This window comes from Dendronephthya gigantea, unplaced genomic scaffold (assembly GCF_004324835.1).
Source record: "Dendronephthya gigantea isolate DGI-Jeju-01 unplaced genomic scaffold, DenGig_1.0 000020F, whole genome shotgun sequence".
NCBI classification, from domain to species: Eukaryota; Metazoa; Cnidaria; class Anthozoa; order Malacalcyonacea; family Nephtheidae; genus Dendronephthya; species Dendronephthya gigantea.
Window position 1 is genome coordinate 400,382 of NW_021163030.1, and position 19,419 is coordinate 419,800.

At 35.0% G+C, this 19,419-nt stretch overlaps 2 protein-coding genes across 2 annotated transcripts; both read left to right on the top strand.

Moving 5' to 3' along the window:
• The first annotated feature begins 1,530 nt into the window (after positions 1 to 1,530).
• LOC114521324 (lamin-B2-like) lies at positions 1,531 to 9,092 on the top strand. The gene is made up of 13 exons (XM_028541728.1): positions 1,531 to 2,488; positions 4,170 to 4,452; positions 4,546 to 4,731; positions 4,927 to 5,052; positions 5,497 to 5,717; positions 5,816 to 6,000; positions 6,180 to 6,294; positions 7,276 to 7,354; positions 7,658 to 7,765; positions 7,886 to 8,005; positions 8,107 to 8,210; positions 8,411 to 8,612; positions 8,761 to 9,092. The coding sequence occupies exons 1-13, from the start codon at positions 2,160 to 2,162 to the stop codon at positions 8,926 to 8,928; spliced, it is 2,226 nt and encodes a 741-aa protein (XP_028397529.1). The 5' UTR covers positions 1,531 to 2,159; the 3' UTR covers positions 8,929 to 9,092.
• A 386-nt stretch (positions 9,093 to 9,478) lies between these two features.
• Positions 9,479 to 18,947, top strand: LOC114521436 (DNA damage-binding protein 1-like). Its single transcript, XM_028541890.1, has 30 exons — positions 9,479 to 9,774; positions 10,456 to 10,566; positions 10,770 to 10,918; positions 11,277 to 11,352; positions 11,474 to 11,588; positions 11,788 to 11,885; positions 12,003 to 12,158; positions 12,262 to 12,345; positions 12,529 to 12,645; positions 13,047 to 13,149; positions 13,239 to 13,317; positions 13,431 to 13,539; positions 13,716 to 13,768; positions 13,888 to 14,013; positions 14,215 to 14,264; positions 14,355 to 14,468; positions 14,684 to 14,788; positions 14,960 to 15,120; positions 15,326 to 15,372; positions 15,442 to 15,537; positions 15,780 to 16,021; positions 16,102 to 16,266; positions 16,580 to 16,674; positions 16,979 to 17,083; positions 17,184 to 17,249; positions 17,412 to 17,604; positions 17,742 to 17,825; positions 17,960 to 18,062; positions 18,205 to 18,328; positions 18,467 to 18,947. Exons 1-30 carry the CDS (start codon positions 9,565 to 9,567, stop codon positions 18,545 to 18,547), a joined length of 3,417 nt encoding a protein of 1,138 aa, XP_028397691.1. The 5' UTR covers positions 9,479 to 9,564; the 3' UTR covers positions 18,548 to 18,947.
• Positions 18,948 to 19,419: the final 472 nt, after the last annotated feature.

Genomic DNA, 19,419 nt, shown 5'->3' on the forward strand with positions numbered 1-19,419 from the left:
TTGTATTGCTCTGCGTTAAGAAGGAGGCCGATTCTTACTTTTATTAAAAGTTGGTTGAATATTGAACGATTTCATAAAATTGTAGACTAGAGCAATAATTGGCAGATTTCGTAGCGCTTAATCCTTAAAAGCAGCTCAAGTTACACTTTCAAAATGCAGTGACTGTGAATACGTTGGCCAATATTAAATACAAGTATTGGAAAAGACAATATGTGTTGATTTTTTACAATGTTCAGTAGCAGAACTCAGCGAGGGAAACGGGAAAATACGCTAGAATTAAAATGAATCTGATTTACAAAACGTTTATAAAACAATATGTTTCAACGACCTTCGATATTGTCTCGCAGGCGTAGCAGTTGTTTTATCGATTATCTTTGTTGTATTCCAACATGACACTATCTCGTGTTGAATATCCAAAACCTATCTTTGCGGTTGTCGTTTACCTTTTGAATATTGGATAGTCAAAGTCAAACAGAAAACTACAACAGGCATGACGAATCAATTAGGAATATGGCTAAACGACAAAGAATATTTGTGTGATGTAAATGAGCAGACGACATGTGATGAAGTGATACAGCTACTGATTAAACCTCCTGTGAATCAAATAGCGCATTCCTTTGAGGTTAATGCTTGGGAGTACAAACTTGACAAATTGTTTGCAAAGCAAAGTGACAGCTCAAATAACATCAGTAATGGCAACATGAACAAGAACGGTCATATCTCATGCCAGTCTAGACTTGAAATATTATATGATAGCAGAATAGAGGAACTGTCTAAAATGCTCGGTCTCCTTGATTCAACCATCGAAATTTATGAAAACACTGATGTTGAAGATGGCCTATCTGAAGATGAGATAGTCGAGAATCAAATAACAAGAATGGGTATTCTTCTCAAGAAACAGTCCACTACAATTAAAAACCTTTCAAAGCAGCAGAATACAAGTTTTTATACCGAGAAAATAACAAAGGAAACATTGCTTGCAGAGCTAGAGGAAAATTATAATCGAGTGAAAATGTATGATTATAAACTTCAAGAACTTCAATCATCACTCGACATTCTGAACTGGAGAATGAATAAATATGAAATAAACCCGGAAGAGCAGACGAATTTTAGAAGAAAGCCTTGCTCTCCCAGACTAACCAAAAATAAATTCACAAATGATTATTATGTTGATGATAACTATACTAGAACTGAGCATGGGGCCAACGATGAATGTCAGACACAAAGAATATACACTACTCGTACCCAAGCGAACGAAGTCTTTGACAAGGATATCAATGAAAAACCAAGACGTGACAGAGATATTATTATTGGTAGTAATGAGAAGAAAGAAATGTTAACAAGAAAAGAGATTATATGCTTGACTTTTGGTCTTGAAGATGACAAATCGTCCGTGTTAGTTTGAGAATAAATCCTAGTTTGGAATTTTATCTGCGCAGGCTGTCTACTCTAATATAAATGTGACGTCATAAGGTTGAGATAACATGAAATATGGAATGTAATTTCTGTTGTTTTTTCATCCAGCAAATGTCCCGGCCTTGGATGAATGTGTGACATGCTGTGTGTGAGAATCCGAGCATTATCCTCGTTTTCGTTCACTTTTCTTGTGCAACTTATTTCAAAATTTAATTCTTGTTTTACTATTTGGTTATTTCAGGGTTTAAAATATAGATCAGTAATGAGTGACAGAGTTTCACAATTAGGGAATTTTCTTTCTATAAGACTATGAAAATATGGAATGCCAGAAGAACAAAAGTTCCACGTTTCTCTCTATTGCTACTTCATCGTTGTAATGAAGACAGCAGTATGCAAATAAATCGGTTGAACATATTGCTGGCGGCCCATGTTGACCACAGATGCTTTATAAAGCAAATTTGGCAACCAGTAATGGCAAAAATAAACTTGTTTTGTTGCAATAGTCACGATATTCGTCTTTATTATTCTATGGGACCCAGGACCCACCTGCTGACACAATGATAAGCTTATTAAATAATACATCACCTAACATCCAATCAAAGTATCTAATTATAACCCTGTTGTTGTTATGGTGATATGTGTATTATTAACCACGTTTTTTGTTGTGTATAAGTTGAAGGTTGACTATGAGAAAAGACTAAAAAGTCCAAGAGATTGAGTTTTATTACTGGCTGTGCTTCACGATGTCTGCTACAACAATGCTTTCCAGCCATTCTATGACTCCATTAGTTACCCAGAGATTAGAAAAAGATGCGTTAAATAATCTCACAGACCGTTTTGCAGCTTATTTATCACGCGTAAGACAGATGAGAGAACAGAGCATTCACATGGATAATATAAATTTTGTTAACTCTACGAAAATCTTGGAAGATGAAGTTATTTCTTTGAAAGCAATGTACGAGCGTCAGTTAGAAAAACTGAGGAATCAGTTGGAAGATACTGGACGAGAAAGAAGTTCGTATCAAATGATGGCAGCAAAAAATGCTGCTCAGTTAGCTGATGTTAACCAAAGGTTTGATATCCCAATTATATCTTGCGTTTTACAACTTCAGCCTATATACGGCTATAGACAGATAAAGTTTTGTTGTTCCACAATAATGTATTCAAAACGATATCATTGCCAGCTGCAATATATTTTATCAAATTTTTGTTACTACTAACTCGTGATTACTGATATAATATGGGGCAATGTCTCATTCGATAACTAGTGTACTGACCGTGTATTAAACTGGTGTATAAACTGTTGTAATAATGTTGATGTTGCCCCCTGAGTCCGGCAACTTGAAGCAAAATATATGTGAATAATATGTCTAGAGAATGTCTATATCAGTTAAGAGGCTTAAAAAAATGTTTATATGGAGCAGATACAACAAAAAAGAGATATATTGTCGCTGAGCTCAGATCAAATTACGTTAAAGAGATATAATATCATATCATTTTTTTTAATAGATTTATTCTATAATCAACTGCACTATCATACAGTATGGACAAAGTGAAATGATGTATATAATTCAAATTGTATAAAATTGCTCTCCTTGGCAACCATATAGTTACTATCAGACTATGTTGATATAGTAAAATCCTGTTTGTTTTGCAATATGTAAATTTTCTCACCACAATTATTGACAGGTAAAACTGCAATATACATAAATATGCAATATACATAAATATGCAATATTATGTATCACAGCAGTTTCATAAATATTTTGCATCTTTAAGAATGTATGTATATTATACACTTAATGTATGCTCCAGAGGGAAATAGTGAGTTTTGTTTTCCTGAAAGTCTGAATGTTGAGACTCGAAGAAAAACTCACTATTTCTCGAGGTAGTGCACATTAAGTGTTTTGTTATATTGGAACAAAAACATATATGTTACACAACAATTTCATTTAAAAAAGAAACACTTTGCTTTGTTATGACATGAAGCAGGCAACAATTTTTCACTTGTTTCCTTGGCGGGAAACATTGCATTTATTTAAAGTCATGTGACTACGCATGAACCAATCGCATTTGAAATGATTTTATTCTAAATTTATACTAAATTTTAATAAGGGATGTACCAAATTAACTTTGCAAACTGTTATACTATTATTGCACTATTGCAGACTTATAATATATATATATACATGTATATATATATATATTATATTACATTATATTTATATTACATTATATATATATATATATTACATTTTATATTATTTATATTATATATATTATATTATATTATATGTTATTTACTAGATTGGAGGTCCCTATAGGGAAATATTTCAACAGCCTGAGGCCAAAGACCAAGGGACGTTTTAGAGACTGAGGGAAATATTTCCCTATTCGGACCGACAGAACTGGTGAATAATAGATTTTTTTAATTACCTGGCCCGACACGTTGCCAATCATGCACCTTCCGTTTACTTTCAGCTGTTAAGATATTGACGATTTCTTGTGCTGGCGGAAGAGAGAAGTTTTGTGCATGTCAGTTACTGAATACTCTGACTCTGTAGATGTGAAATGTGCCTGCTGAGATGCCGCGGTTCTCAATTTTCACAATTTGTCGACTTTACGCACGTATCTGAATCATACAATACAAAATGAATGAATTAATCCCCTTCATTCATGCTTAATATAAATGGTATGGCTCCAGCAATGATATGCCGGTTTATCATGAAACTGAATTCAGTCGTTTATTCCAGACTCTCAGAAGAACGAAACTTGCGTAATAAGGCGGAAAATGAGCTTGCCGACGCCTATCGCAGTTTGGCAGAGAAAGAAGTTCAGCTTCAAGAAGCAAGAGTCACAACAACACAGCAAATGAACTCACATGAAGATACAAAACGTGATCGACATAATGTCGCTAATAATTTGATAAAAACACAACATGATTTAGACAATGAAAGTGCTGCAAGAGCTAACTTGGAGGCAACCGTTCAAAGTTTGAGAGATAAACTTAAGTTTGATTCGGAGGTTCATCAGAAGGTATGGGGTATATGGGGTCTTGAATGGTTGTTTATCTACCATATCATATAGGAATGATAGTAATAGCAAGGTATTTTTCTATAATTTGTAAAGGAGTTGCAAGACTACCGTTATCGTTTGGCTGAGTTGGAAAGAGCATTGCTCCTTGCTGATGAGAGATTGCATGAACACAATATCGTTGATGAAAATCTTTCGTCCATGTTGGCTCAGCTCAAGCTTCGTTCTGATGAACAGTTGAGAAGATATAAACACGAGTCTGAGTGTTCCTATCAATCACATGTACGTTCACCTTGTTTTTTTCAGTTGTACTAGTGTTATAGGGTCTGACAAAAACTATATGCCGTGCCAGATCATGCTGTCGAGTTAAATATCTAATTCTTGGACTAGATTTACCTACAATTTTGAAAGGTAATAAACGCTTGTGTTTTTTTACAAAAGGCGCTAATGTTTGTGTTATCATTGTCCTTAATAAAGATGACTCAAATGCAGACACAGTTGGACAATGAAACTCGAAATTTTACCGAGGCAATTGAAGAAAATATTAAACTGAAAGCTGCCTTAGAACAATTGAATACAAAATGTATCGGTCTGGAATCTAAGGTGAGGCAATATTTCGGGTAGTTTGCCGTTCCTGGCCTTAGACGTAGTTGCCACCCTCAGTTTTTTATCATCGTGTGACGCGTGTGCTTCTTTCACTCTTTCTGCTATTCGCCTTTCTAACTTACTAGTCTTTTAAATGTCCTCTCTTTGTTTTGGCATCTTAGTTGTTTTTTGTGCCAAACATCTTTTCTCTGTTTAATGAAGGCTCTTTTCCACTCACCGCAAAATCAACTCGCAAGCTCGCTGCGAGTGTTTGCATCTAATTAACATAAACTGCATGTCAAGCCTTGTAATTGCACAAAATTACTTCAGCGAGCTTTTAATCCCCGTCTTCATCGTCAATCCGCGTTGTACGCTGTTCTACGCTGTAGATTCACGGGAACTGTATGATCAGACAAATTGATTAAACATCTATTATTGATTGGAATATTTATTTTCATTAAGTGTCAAACTTTGGATGGTCAAAATCGAGGCTTAATTCAAGATCTTGAAATGGAACGTCAGCAAGCAGCAAACACAATTAAAAGTCTTGAAGCGAAGTTAAGAGAAGTGCAACAAACATTGATGGCGAAGATAAGAGAGCTGGGTTTAGCCTACAGTATGCATACTCCAATCGACCTTGAACTTGGATCACTTACTGCCCTACTGGAGGCGGAAGAAAAAAGGTAAAAAATTAGAAGTAAAAACGTCTATTTATATTAACCATTAAACGTCAATATATATATTAGTGATACCGTAATACTTTACTAATAATGTTTTTTAGGCTTTCATTGTCTTTATCCAACAAAGTTCCTCTGAAATCCTACCGTTCAACCATTTTACCATCTTCGCTGTCACCAAAGCCAGTCGTTACCAGTACTTTGACAAGAAATGCCACTAGTCTCCCGGATGTTCACATGGCCAAAGAAACAAAAGTGAAACAGAAACTGAGGCCAAAAACATCTCCAGGTATACAATGAATTAGTCTTGAATTAAATCACGATTGTAGAGTATCGACCTTTGTAATTAATTTTGCCTGCTCTTAAAAAAAAATCAAATAAATTTAAAAAAATACACCATGTTCGCTATTAAAGAATTCCGGACTACATTTTCACATTAATTTTTACATTGCGTTAATTTAATTTCAGGAAACTTTTCATCCACAACAGCTTCTCTTGTTCGACCAATCACTACGTCTTTCCCTTTGTCTTCCAGTATGTCGTACATTCCAAACTATGTTGATTACTATTCTCCGACCTCCAGGTAAGAGAACAGGCTTTTTTCAGTCTCTTTTTTCTCTTTTTCTCGGAATTCATCTCATGTGGTGAAGGGCTTTACACATATTAAAAAACCTAAAATAAAAATAAAGTTATGCTCGATAAAACCATCACTGTATCATTGGTTAAACTAAGGTTTTAGTTTGAGTTTTCTGCCAATAAAATCGAATCAAATGAAGAGACTTATCTATTTATTTTCTTTCTTGAGGTCGCCATATGTGAAAGGTGTTTCATATCGTCCTGCTCGTATACGACGTATTCACCCGCGAACACTCACTTCTCCTTTGCCGTAAAATCATTCAAATAACCAGAACGAATTTTAAGACTTAATTTATCACATAAGTTGCACATTAATTTTTGCTGCCGATTTTTTTTAAATATTGCATATTTATATATATAACAATTTTACGTAAAAGTGCATGTATATGTGTGTCTATTATAATAGAATTGTATTTAAATGTAATTTAAACTTATATTTACCCTAATTAGCACTAAATTTACTCATTTAAAAAGTGTATAAAGAATCGATGAACAATTATAAAAACATAATTATGCTAAACGTGATGCACGAAATGACGTAAAGCCTTTCACCTGAGATATTTATTTAGCATGATACGCGCATGTAAACAATGCGGGTAAACCCTCAGCCTGCATGGCAGGCGGTATACCCGCATGTTTTTGTGTTATACAGTATAATACAAGTAACATCCACTGGAATTGTGTTTTTCTTTATTGAAATATTCTCATTAATTGAATATTTGATCAGCAACTTGAATGACACTATATATTCTCAACCTATACCTAACAAGTAGCAATGCAAAGTTTACTTTATCTTTCAACTTTCTCTCTGCAAATATAGTTCAGATCATTAGAAATCCACCACGTAAATTTTTGGTGAAAGTGCAATTTTATATTACCGCTCGAGGTTAGCTGTAAATAAACGTTCGTCCATTTTTGGTAATTCTAGTCATACTGGCCACGTAAAAATCTTAGAAGTGAATCCTTCAGGGAAATATGTTCGTCTGTTTAACAGTTCAACATTTCAAGTGAGTAAACTTACAAAAGTGATAATTTTATGGTAAATATGTAATGTTCGAGATATAGTTGCATTGCTATTTAACACTTACGTCTATGAGGTAAAATGAAATCTGTATTTCACCCTTAACGGCTACAAGACGAAGAACATTACAGAGCTAGTAGGAAACTACCTGTTTCCCAAAATAAAATATACAGCAGTTGCATCCATATTTAAAGAAAAGTTATTTGAGGAGACGGCTTCTTTCTTTTTTTCAACGATGTGTAATTAAACGATTTTTTCGTTTCATCATGATTTTCACCTTAATTCATAGGATGAAGAAATTGGTGGCTTTATGATTCAACAAAATATTTCTGGAAGTCCAGTGACAGTCTTCAGATTTCCACCACGAACTAAACTCAAAGCAAACTCGCATGTAACGGTACGGCGTAAGAAGCAGGGGCGAGAACCTGTATATTTACTCATTAAATGACCTTAGATATTTGAGATTGACCTTAGGTATATGTAAAAATATTTTGTATTAAGTTTGTTCATCGTTCAGGTGTGGTCAGCGGTAAGCTTGGTACCTCACAATCCTCCGTCCGATTTCTTGTGGAAAGATCAACATAAATGGGGAACTGGACCAGAATGTACCACGATTCTTTGCAAACCAAATGGGCAGGTCGGTCTTCTAATATTTGTGTTGTCTTCTTGTTAGCGTCATACGCAAAACAGAAACTGTAGATTGTGGAAGACTATAAACTAGTGTTTGATTCTCTGCAGGCTGTTGCGTGGACGACGGCCGCGTTTCCATTCGGGATTCCTAAACCAGTTTCCAGCCGTGAAGAGGAAGGAGAGAGTCTACAGTATGATGACCTGAATAGAAGGTAGGGTTGGTTTAAAACGGAACAAAAGCTATATATTGGCGTCCCGAAAAGTGTTTCACAACGCAGATAATTAAAATAACATATAGTGTTTTGTTCAGTCAGGATTTTACATATGGAAAACAGTTTTGCTGAAAAAAAAATCCCTAAAATATACTATACACCATCCTTCTCATAATTGTTATTTTTATTAACATGTTTAGTTTATTGAAACCTGGTAGTAGTGAAACTCTACCATACTCGCTACCAACTGATCATTCCCTACATCCTAATGCTGGTCAATCACGTGTGACAATCGCAGGGAATGATGGGATGATATCGAATGCCCAGTCAAGATCACAATCCAGATGTCCTGACAAAAACGCGAACTCGTCAAAGCAAACCTCTTCTTCACCAATATCTAAGGTAACTGCAATACTGCAATCAGCATACTGCATGGCACTACAATCTTGAATCCTCCTGCCCAATACCCCCCCCCCCCCCCCCATTACAATCCGTTACATCGCTGAAAACAAGATTTACGATACGTGTTCGCTTTATTTACTAATTTTAGGCCGGAACAAGCAAAAACGGTGGAACTATTCGCGTTGTCCCTTCGTCTTCGACGAATTTTAGTTCTCCGTCTCAAAGATTCAGTCATGGGTTAGCTGCTCTTAACTCACAACAAAGAGTGTCTTTTAAAGGACCGATGCCAAGGCCATACACCTCAAGAAAAATGTAAATTAAGACCCTCACCTTTATACGATATCCGCGAATACCCGCGAAAATGAGATAATCCATGTAATTGATGTAAAGACTACCGTCCTCTCAGAGGTTTTTTGTGTAAAGGTAGATTTACGAATTGTTTCATTATTCTTCCTAATTAAACTGTGTATACATATAGCAAGTGTTTATGGCTAATGTTTGTGAATGTGTCAAAGTGTATAGCAGCGCCCTTATCTGCATTATGGACTTGCTCGACTGTCTTTACCAAATGCAGGTGAAAACGTTATAGAAGCTCACTAAAACTCGAAATACTCCAATGTTACTCGAATGAGATGAACTCAAATTGGGTTAAAGTGTGGTGAAGGAGTATCAAGGCGACTCATCACTCTACAAGAGAGTAGAGTGCTCAGCCTTGCAAAGATCAGCTGGATTTGTATTCACTGAAAGCTTAACTCGTGTGACTTTCTAGAGCATGGAGCGCGTTGTCCAATGTACTCTATCACGTGTTTAACACAAAGTATCCCTGACAAAAACTGTCGCGGACTCAGAAAGCGCTTCAACCCTCACGCGGGAATCAACCATATTTTCTTCTGTATTGGAATCATCACGTTATTCATGATCATGTTTATAAAATGATGAGAAATGTGTGATCATGGCGTTTAATTACGTTGTTACAGCTCAGAAACCCACTGCGGTATCTGCTGCAGTCGTCGGACATTTTACAGGCGAGAAAGACCTCAATCTAATTATTGCAAAAAATACACGTCTTGAAATCCATCTTGTAACCGCAGAAGGTTTAAGACCTCTGCTTGACGTTGGAATATATGGCAAGATAGCATGTATGCATTTATTTCGTCCAAAGGTTAGTAATTTTCGTTCAGCGCCAATAGCAATTTCAGACATTCTATTTTGGAAATTGTCTTTAGTATAACATTGCAATAATATTTCAATTGACCGCCATAAACCCAATGAATGATTTATAGGTTTTGGGGGACAATGGCATTGTTTGAAAATATCTCAAGGCATGTGATTTCCATTCTCCTCAGCCACAACAAATATTTAAAAAATGAATGCTATATTGGGTGAATGATCCCAAGAGTGATGTTTGCATGACTCATCTCCACAATATTAGTTAATATAATTATCATCACAAATAACAGAATCATAGTTACTAAATTAATCATATTTCAAATCATTTAACAATTACTTAATGGTTTCCGTGTTTGGATGGCCTGATCCAAACACGCGGGAATGTTGGGAGAGTTAAGAAAAGCGCGCAAAACATGAGCCGAAGGTGAGCAACATTCCCAAGTGTTTGGATCAGATCATCAGTAATTGTTTTATAAAATAACAAACCGTAATAATTTTTTTTTAAATTCCTGCAAAATTTCCGTGTTTGGACGGCCTGATCCAAACACGGGCTTCAACCAATCAGAACACATGTTATATACATGTTATTTCATAAATCAATTTACCTATTTTTCCCAAACTGAAATGTCATGTTTATTGTTGTAATGTTTTTAATAAATTTATTTGTTTATAGGGTGAATCACAAGATCTGCTGTTTATTTTAACATGCAGATACAGAGTGTTTATTTTGAGTTATAATGCTGGACCAGGGGATATTATAACTAGGGCATATGGTGATGTTCAGGTACAACCATAGTTAAAAGGTTTTCAGCATAGATAATTTCAGATTTTTCATGTACTATGCAGGTACAAAATTTTGCGTATTTATGTAAATCTACACACTCACTTAGCACTGAGAAGCCCTAAGAATGACCCCTAGCTAATATTTTAAATTATATATATATGCATTTCATTGCTTTCAATCATATTTTTCTCTGGTTATTCCAGGACAAAATTGGCAGGCCATCTGACACAGGAGTGATGGCAATCATAGATCCGGAATGTCGGATTATAGGCTTACGTCTTTATGATGGTCTCTTCAAAGTTATTTTACTGGAACTTGACTCATCAAAAGAATTGAAGGCTTTTAATATAAGGTACTTCTCATTGGTATGGTAACATTCTTTTAAATGCAATTTGATGAAATGCAACATTTTAGGCTTTAGCCCTCTCTCCCCTGCCACCCCCCATTCCCTGCCACCCCCCCTTACTACCACCCATGGGAACAATAGGAAGGAACTATTATGTCAAACAGGGGAGGGCATTACTGCATATAAGATTTTTATCACCCTCTCCCTTGCTAAATATCAGCTGTGTCTTGTAGGTAATATTTGTCATTATGCAATGCAATTTTGGGCAAGGCAATTTTAAATATGCTCTTTCAATGTTTATGACATATGATATGTAGGTTATTTAGCGGAATCCTTGGTTAAAAAATATTTTTTGATCTTTTAGATTTGAAGAACTAGAAGTGTCTGATATAAAATTCCTCCATGGATGTGCTAATCCTACCATAGCATTTATATATCAGGTTTGAAATATTATATCATGTTATGTTTGCTTTATAAGTAGGTTACAAGTAGATTGGTGATTTCTAACACAAAGATTCATTGCTCAAGATTCATGATTCATTGGATGTTGTTTTATTTCAGGACCCTCATGGCCGTCATGTTAAAACTAACGAAATATCATTAAAAGACAAAGAATTTTCTAACATTCCTTGGCAGCAGGAAAATATTGAAGTTGAGGCATTTATGCTTATAGCAGGTATTGTGTTGCGTAACAACTAACAATTTGATTATTGTAGTTTCAAAAATACTGATGTCATCTTTGTTTTCTTCTACTAGACTATAAGACTATTATATAGATATGAATAATTTTTAATTGTTAACCCCTGGTGACTATCAGTCATACCACAGGTACTATAAGGCAATCATAATATTTTGGATTTGTTTCTTATCTTCAGTTCCCAAACCTCTTGGCGGTGTGATCATTATTGGGCAAGAGTCAATAACATATCACAATGGTCGTCAATATCATGCTATAGCTCCTGCAGCCTTGAGAGTGAGTAATTCAACTAAAATTTTGTAAATATAAAAGTATAGCTTAATGATGCAAGATATAATTGATTATTGAGAAAAATATTTTGTGGTTTTTGATGATATATTTGATGATCTTCAGCAAAGTACAGCCACGTGTTATGGTCAAATTGATCCAAATGGCTCACGATATTTGCTGGGAGATCTTGAAGGAATGTTGTTTATGTTGCTGTTAGAACAACATGAAGTTGATGGAAATGTGGAAATTAAAGATTTGAAGTTGGAAGCTTTGGGGGAGGTATTTTTGGAAGGTTAATTTGGTAGCATGAGGTGATAATACATCAAATGTTGATTTCTAGAGTTATTAAATGTTCTACAGTATGTCAACCTGTCATATTCAGGTTTCCATACCTCATTGTTTGGCATACTTGGATAATGGTGTTGTTTTTGTGGGATCCGCTTTAGGAGACTCACAGTTAGTCAAGGTACAGTAGAGACAACCTTTTTACTAACATGATATTATTTTGAGATGCAAAAAACCTTGTTTTGGTTGCTCATGTAGCAAAACCAATATGAGCCATGTGTGGGGTGAATATGTAGTTTAGAAAAAGGTTTATCTGAATACCTACATACCACCATATTGTAAGTCTGTTTTAACTTGTTCCCAGTTGAGTACAAAAGCTGACAAACATGGTAGCTATGTGCAAGTGATGGAATCATTCACAAATCTTGGGCCAATTGTAGACATGGTTGTTGTTGATTTGGAGAGACAGGGTCAAGGACAGGTACATATAGTTATATTTAAAGTTTTTCTCCTTTTTTAAATTTATAATGATCTGGTTTTTGTTGTGTAGATATGATAGAGAGTTTACTCTTATTCTAGTTGGAGTGTCCTACCATTAGTCCATTACTGTAGTTTAAATGTTGTTCTCGTACTATAGTTGGAGTGCCCACCATTACTGTTGTTGGAGTGTCATTATCTTACTATAGTTAATCAGTATTGGATTATTTCAAATGTGCTTTTTACACAATTTTTACTTGTGGTTCTTGTGCAGACACTCTTCAAAATGATACCCTCAAACGTGTATTAGATATGTTTAGTTATCTTTAACTAATTTCTCTCCGTTATCTCTCGTTGTCTAATCCTTGTTAACACGCTAAATATTTACATCTATCTTTAAAAAAGCTGGTGACATGTTCTGGAGCTAGTAAAGAGGGTTCGTTGAAAATTATTAGAAATGGAATTGGTATTCATGAAAATGCAACGGTCGACCTTCCTGGAATTATGGGTAATCATTGTTTTATTATTATTTATATTGCCTCGATCGTTCTTGTGTATTAAATAACTCATCATAATGTCAAAAATCATGTCTCGTAGGTATATGGGCGTTAAAAATATCTGAACCGGATTCGGAGTACGATGATACGTTAGTGTTGTCCTTTGTGGGTGAAACACGGTATGAAAACTATGATTCCGTCGTTTTACGCTCAATTCCAGTGTGATAGCTACATAATACCATTTACGGTGTTGAAAGAGTGATTCAGCTTAGAATGAGTGTATTTTTTGTAGAATTTTAACTCTTACTGGCGAGGAAGTAGAGGAAACAGAGATCGATGGATTTGTCGACGATGAACAAACATATTACAGTGGAAATGTTTGTGGCAAGAAAATTGTCCAGGTATAAAGCACAGCATAATGCGTTACCTAGTTTTCCATCATTTTGGCTGACTGATGAGATATTTTTAACTATACTGCAGCACCTCTGAGGGGTGTCCATACTTTGACCATACCAAGGTCGAATATACCTTCATAAATCGTGTCAGTCTGTTTTTATCCTATTTTTTATTTTCTTAGGTAACATCAAGCTCTATTCGTTTGGTGAACTGTGACACCTTGAAACTTGTCTCGTAAGTAGTCGTATATTTATATCAAACGCGAATTTTCTTTTTTGCATAAGCAATATTGTTGTTGAACGCAATTTTTTGGGAGGATATTCACCCGCTTATTCATTCTTCTGTCTTTATAGTGAGTGGCGACCTCCCAAAAGCAAGACAATCAGCGTTGTCTCCTGTAACAAGAAGCAGATTGTGGCAGCAGTTGGAAAAGATTTGTTTTACCTTGAGTTTCAAGATGAAAATATTGTTCAAATTTGGTACTTTTACCTACATCTCTTTGCATCTCTTTTACATATTTACCAATATTTTGAATTCATTTTCCATGTCGTTTTTGGACACCATTTCCTAGTATCTCTAAAATGTTATTTCACTCACATTTCTTGAATAATATGTATTTTTTTCCACCTTTCAAATATTTTAAAAATGCCCTTTCAATGAATATTTTGTCATCTCTACAGCACTACCATTTTAGAACACGAAGTCGCTTGCTTAGACATATCTTTACCAGGTATATATCACAATCAAAATTTATTGTTTCGAATATAGTAAATGCAGGTACATGCGTTTTCAATGTAGAAGAATTGGTTCTTTATTGTAGAGGCTGCTGAAGAAAAATCTACGTTGGTCGTGGTTGGTTTGTGGACTGATATATCATTACGAGTACTCCAGTTACCAAGCATGGATCAGCTCTGCATTGAAAACTTGGGTGGAGGTTAAAATATGTTCATAATCGTGATTAGCTACATATAGTTGGCGATTCATGTGAGCTTGCAGGCCATACACGTGCATGCATGACGTAATTATTAAATGAGTGTATTAAATAAGTTGCTACATTTATATACTGTACTATATTCCTCAAAATTCGAAATTACATTTTCAACTGTATAAGCACAACTTTTAAGTTACTGTATGTATTGTATTTTATAGAGATCATCCCTCGATCTGTATTAATGGCGATGTTTGAAGGTGTTAAATATCTTCTTTGTGCACTTGGTGATGGAACTTTCTTCTACTTCATCATGAACAGCACAGGTATATTTTTTAAATGGTACTGTAAAGCCCAGATTTTGCATTTTTTGAAATCCTTTTCTTTAATGATTTGATAATGATACATATGTCTAAAAATATAGCTGTGAAGTTTTATGTTTAGCCACGGTCGAAATCTGTTCTAAGTGTTGTTGATGATTTCTGATCTTATGACAGGTTTTTTATCAGAGAAAAGGAAAATCACTCTTGGTACTCAACCTGCAGCTCTCAAGACTTTCCGTTCTCTTTCAACTGTTAATGTTTTTGCTTGCTCTGATCGACCAACTGTAATATATTCTAGCAACCATAAACTTGTCTTTTCCAATGTAAATCTGAAGGTAAGTTCCAAAGTATAATATTAAACTAATAAACATCCAGGAATGCCTGTGTAAAGAATGTACTGCAAAGTTTACAATTCACTAGAGCACGTTGTAAAGATTCAAATCTAATCATTTCTAAAGGAACCCTCGCTGCTGAGATCAAACATTTGAAAGATTATTGATGGACTGCCTCACTCGTTAAAATATCTAATTTCTTAATTAGGAAGTGGGATGTATGTGTCCTCTAAATACTCAAGGATATCCTCAAAGGTGCGCAGTATTTTGATCAAGATAATTATTTCTCATTCGTTTTAGTATAATTTTCTATGTTTGCTTTAGTTTGGCGCTATCAAATGCAAATTCTTTGACAATTGGAACAATTGACGAGATTCAAAAACTGCACATCAGAACTGTTCCTCTTGCTGAGTCACCGCGGTAAGTTCAGTACACTGCCAGTGACGAAATATTCTCATCGTCTAAGTTTCATATACTGGGAGTTTCATTTTCACCTGGAATGTTGATATGATGATATCTCAAAAAAATCTAAATGCGTTTAGTGAAACCAACACATACAAATTAATATATAATGAAGCCCCCGATATTAAAACTATAATTATTTACCACATATCTTCTGACAAGGCAATGAACGCATAACCATGCAGTAAGTTTCTTTTCAGTCGTATAGCTTACCAGGAGACAACTCAGAGTTTTGGTGTTGCAACGACAAGAACAGAACTCCAAGATTTATACAGCAGCGAATCACGTCCTGTGAGAAAGAGTGCCAGTCTCACTGCACAGAATATTACCAAGAATATTGGAGCTATAACAAGCAATAGCACTGCCTTACCTGATGGAATAACATTTGGCAATGATGTGGAATGTGGAAGTTTTCTTATTGTCGATCAACATACATTTGAAGGTGAAATAAAACATTTTCTTAGAGTGGTTACTGTTTTATAGTTCATACTGAATTACTCCTTTTTGCAATGTTTTCATCAGTCACCCATGCTCATCATCTCAAGGAAATGGAATGTCCTGTCAGTCTTATCTCGTGTAAACTTACAAAGGGTTCACATCAGTATTATTGTGTTGGAACTGCATTCGTCCGTCCCGAGGATGCTGAGCCGAAGAGTGGTCGATTAATTTTATTTCATCTTGAAGATGGTGAGATATTTTACAGGACTTTGATACAGGCGTTAGTTTTTCAAAACCACTGGGCCAGAAGACTGAACATTTTCTTGTTCTTTTCACATTTTATTCCAGCATCTTAAATGTCGTATTTTATTCCAGCATCTTAAATGTCGCTAAATATTAGTCATTATTAAAGGATAGAAAAATTAAAATTAAAAAATAGAATGCAGTTCTCGGGTTTCTTGTTGTTTTTATAAAATAGCATAAAATATCATTTTAGTTTAAGCATTTTAGGAGATTAAAATTTGACGCGCGGCTGAATTTTCATCTTTCATGATCACAATAGGAAAACTAACACAAGTGGCTGAAAAAGAAGTGAAGGGGTCTGTTTATTCCTTGGTAGAATTTAATGGCAAAATTGTGGCTGGTATCAACAGCACAGTAAGATCAATTTTTCATCATGTTTAGTGCAGTTGTATAGAATTGTGTAGTAAATAAGAAAAATGTTATTTTAATATCAATAATAACTATTGATATAGCTTCACCAGGATTGAGCATTATAATTTACAACGTTTTTATAATATTAACGTAATTTGCATCTGTGCAGTACATGGCAGCTGAGATCTCGTAAATAAGAAATATTTTGAACCAGACAACGTGTTAAGAAATCAAAAGCCTATTAGAGTGGTAGCAATTGTTAGAAAAGTGTTGTACTGTTTAAGTGCACACATATTTTACAATTTAGGTGAGTGTCTTTGAATGGACTAGCGATGGTGAACTGAAGGTGGAATGTAGTTATCATGATACTGTTCTTGCACTTTACATCAAATGTAAAGGTGATTTTATATTGGTAAGTTTTTCTAGATGTTCTTTAATTGCAGTGTAAGTAGTATAATAATTACAGTTGTATTGTAATGTGTGAAATTATACAACGATCTCGTTTTTTTTAGGTTGGTGATTTAATGCGGTCTGTGAAACTATTGCTTTATAAGCCTGTTGAAGGATCTCTAGAAGAGGTATTGACAAAAACCGAGGAAACAAAATTGGCATTTGACATGAATTTTTCCAATTCAACCATTTTTATTATCAATCAGAATAAGCTCTCCCCATCCATAAGATTTACATTCAGCTACCTCATCATGTTTTAAGAAATGAAAAATTTTATGTTTCGCTTGCAGATTGCATTAGATTACAATCCTAACTGGATGATGGCTATAGAGATACTAGATGATGAAACATTTCTTGGGAGTGAAAATTCCTTTAATTTATTTACCGTTCAAAAAGACAGTTCAACAGCGGAAGATGATCGTACAACATTACAAGATATTGGTAAATATCATCTGGGAGAAAGTGTTAATGTCTTTAGACACGGTACGTTTACTATATACAATTCCTTTGAACCTCTAGATGGAATTTTTTGTGTAAATAAAATAATCTACCTGATCTTAATCAAATCCATGCCAAATATGAATTTTAACTCTGCTAAAGATGATGTTTTTTATGTTCAGGGTCGTTGGTGATGGAACATCTTGGAGAAACATCCAATCCATTTCAAGGAACTGTTTTGTATGGTTCTGTTACAGGAGCAATTGGTAAATATTTATACATATGTTAGCTTATTACGCTCTGCTGCTGTATAACTTGTCGTCCATTGTCTGGGATGATTTTCCCCTTATTTCGACTCGTTATTTCGTAGATGATATTAGAAACACATTTTTACTTTTAGGCATCATCGGACAAATATCTCAAGATTTATATGAATTTCTTACTCAATTACAAGCACAGATGAACAAAGTGATAAAAAGTGTTGGAAAAATAGATCATAGTTTGTATCCTTTTTGTGAGCGTGTTATGAGATTATTGGGAGAGAAAGTGTTGCCAAAGTCCACTCGGTAAAGATGTAAATTCTGACAAAGTGCGTGTCTCCAACTTCCTTTGGTTTTCATTATTTTTCTTGACATATAATCACAGTTGGAGATCATTCTCTACCGAGCGTAAAATAGAAGAATCCAGAGGTTTTATTGATGGGGATTTAATAGAAAGCTTTTTGGATCTTCCGCGAGCACAAATGGATGAAGTAGCTTCAAATCTTCAGGTATTTGAATTCAGGGCGGGAATACAATGTGTGGAGTGAATTTCCTGCTGGACCATAGGGGTTAGAAGGGTGCATTGAATTAGGACAATGAAACGCTCGAAGTGTCATCGTGGTTAAACTTGCTTACACGTTCTTTAGATTCAAGAAGAAAATATGAAAAGGCAAGCGACTGTAGAGGACTTGGTGAAACTGGTTGAAGATTTGACCCGAATTCACTAAGACACGTGCACCTGAAGAAAAAACTGTTGTGAAAAGAGAACCATGCAAAATATGACAGCGTTTGATAGAAAAAGTACTCGAGTGATTAATCCTGCCAATGTGCCATCTTTCGATTTCCTGGCGAAGATATTCTTAATGTAGAGTTAGGTTGGAGCATCTGTTAACACATAAGTTCTTAAGTTTTTGTGTTGAAAAATTCAGATGTTCCGTTGTCTTTCATTTTAAATGTGGATAGTCTATTCAATTTAAAGGAGATATAATAATCGATAAATGGTAGAAGCAGGAACGTTTAGGCATTGTGACTGTTGTCTGAACGTTCCTCACCAGGAAATTTCTCTATTATACGATAACTGCTGTATGTGTACAAGATGACGGTGAATAGATGTACATTTTGTAATCATTGCAGTAATAAGGAACCCTAATTTTGTAATCGTGGGATCTCAGACTTAGGGTTGTTTCATACGTCGCACTATCGCCGAACTTAACTGAGACGAATTTAATTGAGCGAATTAAATACGACGGTAGAGCGTCGTATGAAACGAATTAAATTCGTGTAATGGAATTAAATTCGTCCAAAACGTTGTATGACAGACCATGACGGATACAACGTCTTGGACGAATTTAATTTATATACGAATTTAATTCGTTTCATACGACGCTCTACCGTCGTATTTAATTCGTTCAATTAAATTCGTCTGAGTTAAATTCGACGATAGTGTGACGCATGAAACAGGCCTTACTTTACCATTTATTGGTGGAAAAGGCTCAAAACTTCTACGTAACAATACAAGAAGGCTAAGCATATCCCCCATTGTTACCCAGGAGGGCGGCCAGGCCACTCCGACGAACTTAAAATTTCATCTATACAGGAC